Source organism: Echinops telfairi, unplaced genomic scaffold (genome assembly GCF_000313985.2).
Source record: "Echinops telfairi isolate 266 unplaced genomic scaffold, ASM31398v2 ScPeMD7_2;HRSCAF=8, whole genome shotgun sequence".
Taxonomy (NCBI): Eukaryota; Metazoa; Chordata; class Mammalia; order Afrosoricida; family Tenrecidae; genus Echinops; species Echinops telfairi.
The window spans coordinates 51,986,762-52,000,942 of record NW_022103898.1 but is presented as its reverse complement, the minus strand read 5'-3'; the positions used below and the strand labels follow the sequence as shown (position 1 = coordinate 52,000,942).

Genomic DNA, 14,181 nt, shown 5'->3' with positions numbered 1-14,181 from the left:
ACAAGTGAATTTATTTATCCAATCAGATATCTCTTGGTGTGTTCCAGGATCCTTAATTCCACTTCAGTGAACTAAATAACTACCTCTAAAATTAATTATGCTGTTTCTTTTTAGCAAGATGACTTCTGTTTTCCACTTACTAGTAAAACCAACTTTTGAATCATAAACATCTTCAGAGTACTGACTTGTGTAGTAGACTTAAGTGTGATGAAGAGTGTGGAAGGGCAGGAAGGACCTTGGAGTGGGTGGCCTCGGTGTCAGACGCCCCAGTTCACCTCACGCAGTGCCAGTGTCCCCTGGAAAATAATCTTCAATGACTTTTCAGGGTTGTAATTATAGTTTAAAATGTACAGCACTCACTGCTACATGGTAGCTTAATAGTCTATCTTTACTTCTTCTTAAGAAGCTCTGGTGGCCCTGTCCATTAAGTGTCAGGCTGCTGAACGCAAAGTTGATGGTTCAAACCCACCAGTCCCCCCCAGGAGAGAGGATCGGGGTGTCTGTACCTGGAAAGGTGCACAGCCTCAAACCCCAATGTGAGTTGGAATTAACCTGATCCCAGTGGGTTTGCTTGTGGGGTTAGTTATTATTACTCTCTTACTATACTGCAGCATGCCCCTCTGTAATGCTTCTCCAAACTGCAGCTTTCAAATCACAGGGAGGTTGTGAAAATCACGTGCACAATTTGGAAGTAAAATTAGAATTTTTTAGAGAAAAAGAACTGAGTAGTACTGAATATATTAGAGCATGTCAGACCTAATAAGGGAAAGGATTTGAATAAGGAGGTTGTGCTCAGTGTATAGCATATTGGCAGGGAATTATATGTATGCAGAAGCACATTGTGAAATGCTTTTCTTCTCATAAATGGCAATAAAAATCCTGTAACCAAAAATATTCTGTATTATGGAATTCATGTCCCTGAAAGTATATAAAGCTCCTTATGCTATGGTGGCTTAAACACCTCGCTTCAAATACAAACTCCATTAGTTATTACTTTATGACTTTGGACAAATTCTTAAACTTTCTGCCGATGCCTTCATTTCCTCATCTGTGGAACAGAGCAGTAGTTATACTTGCTTCATGGGCTTAGTGTAAGACTAGATGGCTAAGTTGATTTCAATCAATAACTTAAACAGAATATACACTAGTGGATGTATACACTAGTATATAGATAAGTTATTCATCATTAGCTGCCATGTTCTTAACACTTGGCTAAAATACGAGCGCTTTCCCTGAGCCATCAGTGTCACACACGCTAAGGAGTAGGAGAGAAGACAGTCCTCTAAATGTTGGCTATTTAGCAAAGGTCTTATTCGTACAGTATTTTAGGTCATTCAAGTTACATGTTAAATGCTTCATGTTCTATAATAAGCTGGTATAATATAAGACATATTTAACAACCAAAGTGATATAAGTACCCAACCATCAGCGTGGATGTAAGTTAAAAGCAATTCGTGTAGTGATGTGCAGGTTACTGCTGAATAGAAGAAGTAATGCCCCACTTGCAAAACTGAAAAAAAAAATTGAACATAGCTAGAGATTACGCCTTTAATTTAATGCTAGAACTACTGTATCTCGCCATCTTTACTTTACTACTAAATCCCACAATAAACCATGAGGTCTTAAATATCCTGAACTCCTATACAGTGATAAGAATCAATGCATATATCCTACCTGGTGCTGTCGTAGCAGGACAAAGCTTCCTTCAGTTTGTAAATTAATGCCTACTAATGTCCCATAAATATTTATATCTGTGTGTGCATATATCTCTTAGTCTGCTTGCACACACAAAATATAAACATTATTTTCAAAAACAAAAATTTCATCTAACTTGGGCCAGTAGTACAAAGGGGATTGCTAATATTTTTCAGAGAAATGAGCTCCTAGGTAAAGACAAATTAGAAAATCAGGGTACATCTCTGGGGAATGATTTCAATTCAAATCAATAAAGTGTTTGTACATTCTGGAAAACTCTAGGGCTGCTAAGTACTATTAGGATAAATGGTGGGTGGATGAATGGACAGACAGAGCAAACTGACATGGTAGACACTGTGCTAAGTTCCTTGCATAGAATATCTCACTGAATCCATGTAATTCTGCCATTGAGGCCACGCTGGCTCATAGCAAGCATACATCGGGTTTCTGTAAACCCTCACGGAAGCAGACAGCCTCATCTTTCTCCAGCAGCGCAGCTAGTGAGTGTAGACTGCCCACCGCGCCACTGGCAGCCCAGCGCCTATCCCACAGCACCCACAGGGCTCCTTTCAACATTCATGGATACCTGCACTTTAATCTTTACTATGATATTAGTGCCTGCAAGCAGAAAAGTCAAAGGGCCCCCGGCGGCACACTGTTGAAGTGCTAGGATGTCCACTGAAATCTTGCCACGTCCCACCACACAGCTTCCCCATGCAGGAAAGACCAGGAATGTGGGTCCTGTCAAGATTGGAGCCTAAACATCACATGGTGCAGCTCTCGTCTGGCACCTTGGGTTACCCTGGCTCAGTACCTGAAGAAGACATGGTGGCACAATAGGTTACCCCTTCAGCTGCCAGCCATAAGGTCAGCAGTTCAAACCCACAGCTCCCTGAGGGGGACCTGTGAGCCTGTGTGCTCCTGGAATGATTTGGGGCCTTAGAAACCCTCAGGGGCTGGCCTACTGCCCCCAGAGGGTCCCTGTCATTCATTTGCTGTGGTTTTGCATGAGCCAAAAGCAGACTTGACAGCACACAACGACTGTGGGAAATCCAAAACTTAATCAATATTGGAATTTAAAATGATTATCTGACCATTATTGGTGGGACTGCAAACTAGTACAACTGCTGTGGGGGGGTGGGGGGGTACAGTTCCTCAAACATTAAAGGTATATATGGCCTCGAAATCATAATCCTGGATAGACACTGAAAAGAATTGAAATCAGGAGTGCTTAGCGAGTCTGTAAACTAATAATGTTTGTTTCAGGGGTATTTACAACCTAAATGCCTACCAAGAGATGCTGGAAGAGCAAAGTGTGATCTATGCAATTGCCTGTTACTCAGCCATAAAGAGAATGAAGTGCTGATACTCAACCTAAATGAACCCTGAAAACAGTTTCATACGGAAACCAGGCAAATACATAGCTGCTCACACTTGTTAAAAGCTCTGAGAGTGGGTAAAGGGGATGAAAAAAGAAAGCCATTGCTTAAAGGGCATTGAATGTCTGTTCATAGTGCTGGTAACATTTGGGGAAAGGGTGGAGCTAATAGTTACACAACATGATGAAGGTAACCATTGTCATAGATTTATACATATAAAAATGGTTGAATTTGCAAATGTTTTCTTATGTGTACTTTTCCTATAATAAAAATAAAGCTATAGAAAGAGTAATAGATAGAAATGCCCCCTATGAGTTTCCAAGGCTGTAACTCTTTATGGGGGCAGAAAGGCGTATCTTTCCCTTACAGAGCCTCTGATAGCTTCAAACTGCTTAATGCAGCCTAACGCATAACCATTCTGCTACCAGGGCTTCAAGATTTATCAGACAAGGGAAAAATTGATTATGCATATGAATAAGCCTTAGCCTTGATCTCATTCCAGAAGGTTTAAAATCTCTAAACTTTGATTAAGACTATCATAAGAATCCCAAACATCTGAGATTATTCTACTTTCAAATGTGCTTTCCCCAAACATATGAGTATGCATAATCAATTCACAGAAGTTTTGAATATAGAAAAGCCTCCTCTCTTTTGTTGGCAATCTCCATTTCTTTGCAGATCAAAAAGGCTTTATGGGTGTATCAACCTTCCTGCCAAGACTATGATGTTCCTACTGCCCTTGCTGCTTTTATTTATCCCCACTCAGTATCATGTTGACTCTTTCAATAGCATAGCCCGAAATCTTAAATTATACAGTCAAATTATTAAAGTGCAGAATAGTTTTACATTGGGGAATGGCTTCATTTTTACCTCTCTCGATAGCCTTCACTACATTTACAGAGCACTTAACTTATAAATTCACTAAGAAATCTCTAGCAAGGGTAGGCTCCTTATAGATGAAGGTATCAAGAGGTTAGATGCCTTGTCAAAATTCATTTTGCCAGTTAAAAGGATTAGAATGCTTCTGATCTCAGGATTAAAGTTTCATTGACTGCTTTAAGGAATAGGTCTGTTATTTTGGGTTGGTTTTTTTTTAACATTTTAGAGCTAGACTTTCTAAATAATTATTTAGTGAAGCAAATAAGAGAATAAAATTAAATAAAAGAATAATTCAACAGGTAAGTTATGTATTCATTAGCCTCATCAGTGCCTTGATATATATAATCAATCACGCCACATTTACCGTCTTACCTCCCAGAAAGACAAGTGAATTATTGATCAGAGTATTGTCTAAGGTAAATGTCAAAAAAAAAAAAGTGTGGCAGTTATACCTACCATCAATAAATGAGATTCAAAAATCATTTTATAAACCACATTCATGATAGCTTAGTAGTGCATCAATGTTTAAATAGGATAGTTTATAGCCATCTTTGAAGTCCACTAACATTTTCAATGTATGGCATTATTTATCCACATTTCCAAGACAGATAATGATCTTTTTTTCCCTTTTAGGAAACATGGGGAGTTTGGGGTTTAGAGTGTGTATGTTGTCAGGAAATGCTTTATACACATTTAAGTCAGAAATGGGCTAATGGTTAAATCTACATGCCAAATAATGGGCTGTATAAATAACTAATAGATGGCAGTTATATAGTATTGTTGGGAGAGAATGCTATGCAGCAACCGCGTCTGGTCTTACCTTCTGGGGAGGACTCTCCACTGTGGTTCCATAAATATTTCATGAACCAACATAAAGTAATATGCTAATGACAGGCTATTTACCCCGGGAGCAGGTGCACTCTCGGATGCTTTTTCATCTTCGGTACAGCTTTGATGTGCATCAGTTAAGCCATTTTGAATTGTTCTTTCTTTGCTTCCCTGCCCTCAGATTCACCTGGACCTACGATGGTGAGCGAGAGTCATCACGAGGCCCTGGCAGCTCCGCCAGTCACCACAGTTACGCCTGCTCTAGTGAATAATGCCACTGAGCCGGCCAGTCCCGGGGAAGGAAAAGAGGATGCGTTCTCTAAGCTGAAGGAGAAGTTTATGAATGAGTTGCATAAAATTCCATGTAAGTATTAAAGTATTATTAAAGTGAGAATAATTGGATGAGATTCAAAGAATGCAGCATTCTTCTTAATATACTTCTGTTTGATTTTTTATTACTTGAATACCAATATTCCAATAATAAAATATTCCTGGAAATGGAATGTTCTTTCGGTTATTAAGTCTTTAAATCTACTTCATGAGTGGAAACACAATGTAAAAGAAATGCTTCTGGGTTTAATATAGGTTCTGTAAAAATTTCTTCTTTCCTGTTCATTTTCTTTTAAAACCATTAATGCTCATAAACTGCATTATGTGTGTCTTCGATCTTTATTTATTAAAATATTTCAGTCAGGATTATTCATAAGCAACAGCTAAAATTTGATTTCCCAATATTGAAATTTTGAGTTTATGGTAGTCATATGCTTACATTTTTAAATATTTTTTTAAAGTTTTTAAAAATTATCTTTGTTGTCATTAGAAAAAAAATCCATACCTAAGTTTATTTGTATGAATGAAGCACTAAGCCCAAATTATGGCATTTAATTTAAATTTTAAATTGCACTTCGGACTTTTTTTCTTCCCATTTCTTGTGGAACTGGTAAATCTAAAAATATTGAGTGGAAAACAACATGTTGTTACCATTTCTGATTATTCTAATGAGTGATCTTCTAATACCAAAACACTGAAGCTTCACATAGATGTCTATGAACCTAAGCAAGCTATTTTTAAAATTGCTTTCTCTAATTATTATTGAATGCAATCACTAGACTCCTAAAGGGTCTTAAAACATACATCAGATATTTCATTCGTTCAACAGATGTTTATTGAACACCTGCTTTATACTAAGCTTTTCAAGTGCTAGGAGCTCTATTCCAGTTAAAAGTCGGAGGAATGACTAGTCGAGAGACAGATACATCCTGTATGCTGAGAAAAATAATGGAGAATGACTAGAGGGATGAGCGCACAGGTAAAGGAGTGCTCTGGCTTTTCAGTGTGATCAGGCAGCGTTTCCTTGGGGAAAGTACCAGCAGAAAGCAGGGAGCAAACTACCATAAAATCTGGGCAATATAGACAACGAGGACCGGGAGCAGCAAGAGGCCCAGTGTGCTCGAAGCAGACTGTGCAGGGCCAGTGGCAGGTGACCGCCTTGGGTGGAGCAGCAGTCCGCGGTGTCCTGGCCTCAGGGTGTTCTTAGCTCTTGTTCCGAACTAACTAAAATTCTGTTGGAGGGTTCACAGCAAAGGTGTCACGTGATCTGACGGAGGTTTTAGAAAAAATCACTCCTATTATGTTGAAAATGGATTGTAGATGGGCAAAGGACAGCTAGCAGACTGTTGGAATAACCCAGATAAGAAATGAGTAAGGTCTGTCAAATAATTACTTTATAATAACATGGGGAAATGAAACAATATAAGGAATCAAGTTATTTTTTTATCTTCAATAATTGCCAATTTGTGGCATTTTCTTTCCTTTTTTTTTCTTTCTTACAAATATAAGCTAATCTGACAGTCTCCTTTCACCAAAAATCACAACTTAATCCCACTGCAATCAAGCCTGTTCCAACTCAGAATAACCCTAAGTGGGAGAGTATATAATTATGTAGAATTTTATATAAGGAAATGTCTGGGAGGAAGGAAATGTAACTGCAAAGAATTAGAGCAAATGGAAGCACAAGCTAATACTAAATGCAAGCATCTTTTACAATTTGACTAATTCCTACCCAGCCAAAACAGACTTGTCTAAGAAGAGACCCTAGAGAAACCCATCAAACTAGTCTCTGTGGCCGTCTCATTAAATGCAGTAAGATTTCTTGTTGACCACATCCAAAAACAAACAACATCAACCCAAAAAAACCCAAATTTCTGCCATCAAGTCAATTCTGACTCATAATGTATGGAGCAAACAGCTTCAGCTCCCTCCCAAGGTGCAACTAGTGGGTTTGAACTACTGACCTTGTTGCTAGCAACCCAAGTTGTTTCCTGCTACACCACCAGAGCCCCTTGGCTGCTAGCTAGCCCTCACTCCCCACAATCGAAGCAATTCTGACTCAGAGTGAGCCTTTTGGACACAGTTGAACGGCCCCCTTTGCATCTTGGAGACTCGAAAATCTTTACAGGAGTGACAGCTTCATCTTTCTCACCAGGAGAGCTGGTGGTTTCCAACTACTGACCTGACAACTCACAGACTAACGTGCGCCACCAGGGCGCCTTGCTCCTGGCACGTTTGACAGCTCTTCTCCGCAGCTATAGCAAGTGAGACTGAGGAGGATGGCTCGCTAGATGGGAACACACGATCGCAGTTGTCTTCCTTGTGCTCGGGCCTGTAAAGTTGGGGTTGGGGATATCACTTGGAGGTCATAGTTACAAGGCAGAGACCAGTTCACATATCAGAGGTTCATATCACTTAACAGTTTATCAAAATGTTTGCTTTCAGAGACATCTGCTGTTGGGACCCAGAGAAAGCAATAAATAACGCCAATCTAACGTATCTTCTGTCTTGCCCTCCATGCTCTCTTCTTTTCTGCAAGAATAAACAGTGTGACAGACATGAAAATATGGAAAACTGCCATTGAGCTGTTCCATCTGCCTGGCATACTTCTCCCAGATGTCGCACGACTTTCACTCCTTTAGGTCTCTCATCAGATTATATCTTTTTAGTTAGAATTCCTCTCCCACATTCTTTAAATTGCAATCCATTCCTCCTACCCCATTTGTGGAGCATTTCTGGTCCCCATTCTTGCTGTATTTCACACTATATTACTTAGTACCATCAGCAATCTGATATATTTCATTATTGATTAAATTACTCTTCTCCCTCCAAAAGAATTTAATTTCATGAATGCAAGAAAATGAATCTGTTTTTTACATGCTGTATCCCCATAATTTAGGATGAATGAATATATGAATGTGTTCTGATTTAATTTATATCCTGGACACTCCCTCCCCCTTAGGCTCTGAGGCTTTGAGATGCTGTCAAACTAAAGCATCTAAAAACTTGCCATTTCTGACGCTCAGGAAAGCACCGTTTCACTGTTTAACTATGACGCTCACACTGAAAAAGGGTTTCCATCTTATCGTGCCAACGTCATCCTCTTAGCCTTTCCTAACTGAGAGCCAGCTAGTCTTACCTTCTCGTTTTTCTTCTTCGACAGGAAAAAAATTAACTGAAAACAAATGCCTATAAAATGTTAGTTTTCTTTTCCGTACTGTACCTTTTCATTGGCATTTCAGTCCTTCCCAAGACACCATCCCTTCCCAATGTCCCATCCTTGGGAAGGACATGAGATTAGGTAGTCTGTCTGTTACCATCCATGAAGATGTGCTTCTGACTAAGCATCTCAAGTGGAGGGGCGGTAAAAAAGACAGGCTCGTGACAAGATGGATTATCACAGCAGCTGCAACAAAGGGCTCACAGATAAGAACACTTGTGAGCGTGGAACAGGACTGGGCAGGGTTTGTTCTGTTTTACATTGGGTCGCTGTGAGTCAGAACTCCCTTGAAGCACCGAAAAACAGCACTGACCTAAAACGATGTCAGGAACTTTGGAAAACTCCTGTAAAGATATTATGGTACTCTCTCTTGTTCCCTGTTTCCACAGAAACAAATAAGTGAAATACCTAAAATATCTAAAACGTTATAGTAAATAAGTTTTTAAAAACCATGCCATAAACACAGGAGCACATTTTTATTAAAAAATATGCAACAGTGCATAAATTGTATACCTTCACTTTAATCCGTCACCATTTTTTACTGCTTGCTTAATTGAAATTTGTAATGGAATCTGTACACAGGAAGCATCACTGAACAAAAATTAAATATATCCCTAAAATCCAATTCCTTCAGGAACATATGTTATACAAAGGTTATCACTTTTGACTTGACATAATATAGTATGACGCTAATGACAGGTAACAAATTAGAATATTAATCGATTCCGGTCTCAGAACTAAATCTTGGCTATCTGGCAGATGTGTTTTTTGCAAAATTGATAGCAAACAGCTTTCGTCTGTCACTTGAAATTCCCACTTGTGAGAAGAGCAGTGTCATAATGGCAAGGAGTGTGCATGTCATTAGTTGGGTAATCCACACAGTCCAGCATGGCACATATTCAAACCAAATTGCCTGATGATATCATCCATAACACCACAGGGCTTAAAATTTAAAAAGGAAAGGAAATGGTAAATGCTGAGCATTTTTATCTTTCAGTTCATTCTGTACACTCTTATCTAAATGAAGCAGACAAGGCTTTTCAAAATGCTTCTTTATTTGGTACCTTTGATTTTCCTGTGACTAGGGCCATGGTTGGTTTGTAAAGCATGAACTTGTGCCATCCAAAGAGCTGTGATGAAGGTTTTGATATTTATGAGCTTCTTGAAGTAGAGTGTACCTTTCCGTAAGCACAGCAGCAAGCCAAGGAGCCACAACTTGAAGTCTTAGTCCAGAATCTGAGTGTGTGGGATAAGAGTAATTGTCTCATTCATGTGGAAAAAGGATTAGATAGATGGTGGAAAACAGGTATTAAAAGCACAGAATCTAGATGCTGAGTGTATGAGTTCAAATCCCAGTTCCACCACATACTAGTTATGACCTTGGCACATAACATGATCCTTCTTTGTATTAGTTTCCTCACGTACAAAAATGGTGTCGTGACTATGCATTGGGCTGTGATCCACACTGTCGGCAATTGAAGCCACCAGCAGCTCCACAAGCGAAAGATGAGGCTTTCTGCTCCCAAAGCCATTGCAATCGCAGAAACCCGCTGCGCTTGTCACTGGCAGTCAGCACGGACGCAATGGCTGTGAGGTTTTTTCGTTTGGTTGTTTGGGCTTTTTTGGATAATAAAAATACATTAGAGTGTTGTTAAGTAAAGGCTCAACACATCTGAAGTGCTTAGCAGTGTCGGGCACAAAGTACGAATGTTGTAAGTGTTCACTATTTCTAAACTCAAGCTGTGTTATTTTAACAAGTCTATTTAGAGGCTAGAAAACCTGCTATTCAGGTCACCTAGATTAAGACAGTTCTTAAACTTTTTTAAAATGTAGTTTCAGTTTATTCTTTAAACCGACTTCATCAGTGCCTGCTTTAAGGAAGACAAATCCCCGCTTGGTGTTCCCTTTTCCATTTTCCCCACTAATTTTCCTCCTTTGTCTCCTGTAATGGTATTTCTCACTTGCAACCCCTTTGTAGCCATGCAGAAGCTGATGTTTCACGGATCTAAATGTGCCTGCGACGCGGCTGTGCATGGTGGTTGCGTAAGACATTACAGTTCAAATCCAGCAGTCGCTTTGCAGGAGAGAGATATGGCGACCTTTGTCTAAAGAATTATAGCTTAGGAAACTCTTCTGTCCTGTGCAGTTGCTCTGGGTTTGTTTGGGGTTTTTTGTTGGGTTTTTTTTTTTTTTTTGCTTTGATATAAAAATGGAATATTATAAAATATTTACAATAAACTGGGCCATTGTGTAAGGCTGATTGAGAAGAGCAAGTGTACTTTGAACATGGTTTCAGTAGAGACCAGTCCTAAGAGAAGGATATCATGCTTGCTAAAACGAAGGGCAGCCAATGGAGGAAGGCCTTTCTTCAACAAGGTGGGTTGATGCAGTGGCTGCCACCAGGGGATCAATAGTGGGGATGGTACTGGACCAGGCGGTGTTTTGCTCAGTTCTGTAGAGGGTCACTATGAGTTGGGACCTAACAACAACAAAATCAGCTTCCTATATGAAATGTAGATACCTAACAAAAGAACAGACTACTAAAAAGTATGTACAGACTACTGATGCTTTTCAAGGAGTTAGTTTACATACCTCCTTGAATTTTGTGTTCTTCTTGGAAGCCTAGGGTACAGAAAATCCCCCTCCAAGAAATTAATACCTTTAAAATGAATCCCGTGTGCACTAAGGGATTTTCTCAACTCCCAAAGCAGGGGTAAAATGGATTGACAGCTAGTACACATGGCCACCAAGTGACGTGAGATCTCAGCCAAATTCCTAAACCTTATTTAGGTTCATTTCATTCACGCCTCAAAGATAGTGAATGAAGACACATCTGCAAATATGAGAAATGCATCCTATTTTGGACCTGTAAAAAAGTAGCCCAGGAATTATTCTGTTCTTAAATATATACAAATACACCTTTTAGATTGCTTTAAATGTCTATTTCTTATTACATAGCAGTTTCAGGTCAAAATGCACCCTGTGTTTTCACTAAGCAATGTCTTGACAACAAAGGCATTTGCATCTACAGAGAGAACAGTGACATGAGAGAAGCAGACACGGCTGTTTTCACTGCATTCCTGACCTGTCAGGCTGGGGTCCATGCCTATTGAGTTAGATAAAGACTCTAGAAGCAGAAACCAGAGGAAAACTGTGTGGCATAGTTATGTTTTTAGTACTCGGCTTTATTTTTTGGTTTTGGTCTTCATATACGAGCATGCTATCATGAAGGGATTTGAACTTGATATCTTCTGAGTTCACATGCCTGCTCATCGACCTGTAGAGTGAACTTACATAACTTTGAAATAAATATGAAGGAAACATTGGCTCGTTTAAAGGCGTTCTCACCAAGCAACACTTTCATGGAAACTGCCACCCCAGAGTGATTCAAAACCCCTTAATCCACTCCCTTTTTCTCTTCTGTGTTAAATTGCTTTCACACATGCAACTTAAAAAAAAAAAGGCAGCAGTAAACTACAAAATCATAGAAATGTATTTGATTGGTAAAATGTAGTATGTACCTGTTCACAAAAAACGTGGAACTGACCCATGATCTCAGGCCAATAAGTTATCACTGACTGAGCCTTATTGTTCAAAGGCTTGAAAGTAAGGTTTTATTTGAACAAATTCACTCTTACAAACATTGAGATCAGATTATTTAATATCAGTAAACTCTTTTAGAGAACGTAAAGCATTATTATTATTGTAATATAACTAAAAGCAAAACAAAAACCAACCCTACAATTGAGCAAATCCCAACACACAGAGACATATGTATGGAACACGTCTGAGACTGTACATCTCCACAGGAGCCGACAGCTTCACCTTCCTCCTTCTGAGTAGCGATGGGCTTGGGCATTGTGGGTAGCAGCCCACTGCCGAGCCCACTGCTCCACCAGCACTCCTTCATCATAGAAATACTGAATTCCCTGACTGCTGTGGCACACGTCATCAGGCCAAAAGAGTTTAGACTTTGTTGAATTGGTTACATATTCAGTATCAGGTCAAAAATATGTTACTAAGATCAAGTGGGGGGGGGCTGCTTGCTACAAGATAAATTGTATGTTGTATGATAAACAGCATGAACTCTAGAGCTGGTCTGCCTAGATTGAAAAATCTGGCTCTGCCATTACTAGTTGTATGCCCTTTAGCAAACCATTTACTCTATATATAAAGTAAAGATAGTGGTAGGTACTGAACCAGATATGGTATGAGCGGCTATTATATTGTAATATATACAATATGATTATACATATACAATATTATACATATATTATACATATGACATGTTGGGATATAATGCTGGCTATATTCAAAATTCAGAAGCTTCCAATATATATTTATATAGCAATTGTTATGTGCTAAACTATATATGACATGCTAAGGAATTAAACCAAAGCATATAATATTAACTTGGTTCTGAGCCTCAATAAGAGTAAAGACTCCAAATTTTCTGCCAGAACTTGTACATTTCTCAATGTTTTTGCAAGCCATAGACGGTTCTTTCTAGGACAATTTGATCTGGTGCTCACCTTTTACCATTGGTTCCAGTAGGTACCACTCTGTAGGGTAACCGAATTTACAATCCAGACTGTTTCATGTCTCTCCTTCCTGTGCTTAGAATTCCGTGTGTGACACTGCCCCACCATCTGGATGCCTTCTACTTATCAGTCCATAACCTCAGCCCTGCAAAACCCTATTTGTCCCTTGCAATCCGTTCCCATGCTGCCCTTCAGAGTAAGTCTCTGAGGAAAGGGTGTGGGGACCCTGGCTGACCTCCTCTGGCTACGCAAAGGAGAAGGATAATCTAAGTCCACGTGTGCCCAAGGACAATTCCCAGGAGGCAGAGGTCAGACCTACCTCTGACCTCCACTCTCCAACTTTCTTGACCAACCTTCCCTTGCATGGCAAGCCTCTTGCCCCTCCTCTCTCCCTCTTCCATAATCCACTGCAGTGGCCACAGAGAACTCATGGACAAGACTCTCCTAATTGTGGGTGTTTGTTAGAGAAATAAATAAGTTAGCACAAGCCAGGATCTGAAAACAGTAAGAATATTGTCCTTTTGTCCACGGCAGGGCTCTTCTCAGTTATCCCACGGCCATGTCGCGTTCCAGCATCAGCTTCTCCGTCACACAGCCCCTTGGCCTCTGCCTCCTCTGGCTAATGTAACAAAGCTCTGGGCCATCTCTGGGCTCCAGTGCCTCCCCCACTTGAGATGGGGATCTTGCACACCCTCTGCTGGTGTCTCTTGCTTCTTGACGGTTGTGTGACTCTTCCTGCTTCGCAGGGTAGCTTACTCTCATACCCAGTAAAATGGCAAAACTTATCAACCCCTTGGTTAGAGACCTCCACATATTTAGGTGGCTGTTCCATCCAGTCCCTGGATGGGAATTACAAAGACTAAGGACAGACGAGCCACAGCAAGTAGCTTCACGTCCCCACGCTCTCCCTCTTTGTACTTGACATGCACTTGGGCTTTTTTACCTGATATTTTACTTAGATGTTTGCATTTGTGCCTCAATATTATACAAGCTGCATGACGCTGAGGATACTTGTCTGCTCATCTTTATGTCTCCAGGCCCAGCACAAACTGGCCTCATGGTAGGCAGAATTATTACTACCCTTAGCACAAAGGGCCCACATCAATGCTACACTTGCGGGAAAAGAACTTACAAAAGCTCTCCCTGAAAGGTGGTGAAGGAGGGCCTATTAATGAAAGTCAACCCTCAATGCCATGCTGACCCAAAGATGGGGAACTCCCCAGGCCCATTTTGCTCTGTGGCCTACCTTTCGTCACTTTACAGCTTGTCTTTTCTCATTGTCCCCTTATTCTCTCTGTTTTTTCCCATC

The 14,181-nt window shown here is 40.1% G+C and overlaps 1 protein-coding gene across 2 annotated transcripts in view; it reads left to right on the top strand.

The window, feature by feature from the left end:
• SYT1 (synaptotagmin 1) overlaps positions 1 to 14,181 on the top strand; it is a 645,406-nt gene that overhangs the window by 373,849 nt on the left and 257,376 nt on the right. For both annotated transcript variants that reach the window (XM_004700431.2, XM_013004114.2), the window contains exon 4: positions 4,963 to 5,145. In XM_004700431.2, coding sequence (XP_004700488.1) covers positions 4,980 to 5,145 — 166 coding nt within the window. In that variant the 5' untranslated portion in view covers positions 4,963 to 4,979. The remainder of the gene's footprint in view (positions 1 to 4,962; positions 5,146 to 14,181) is intronic.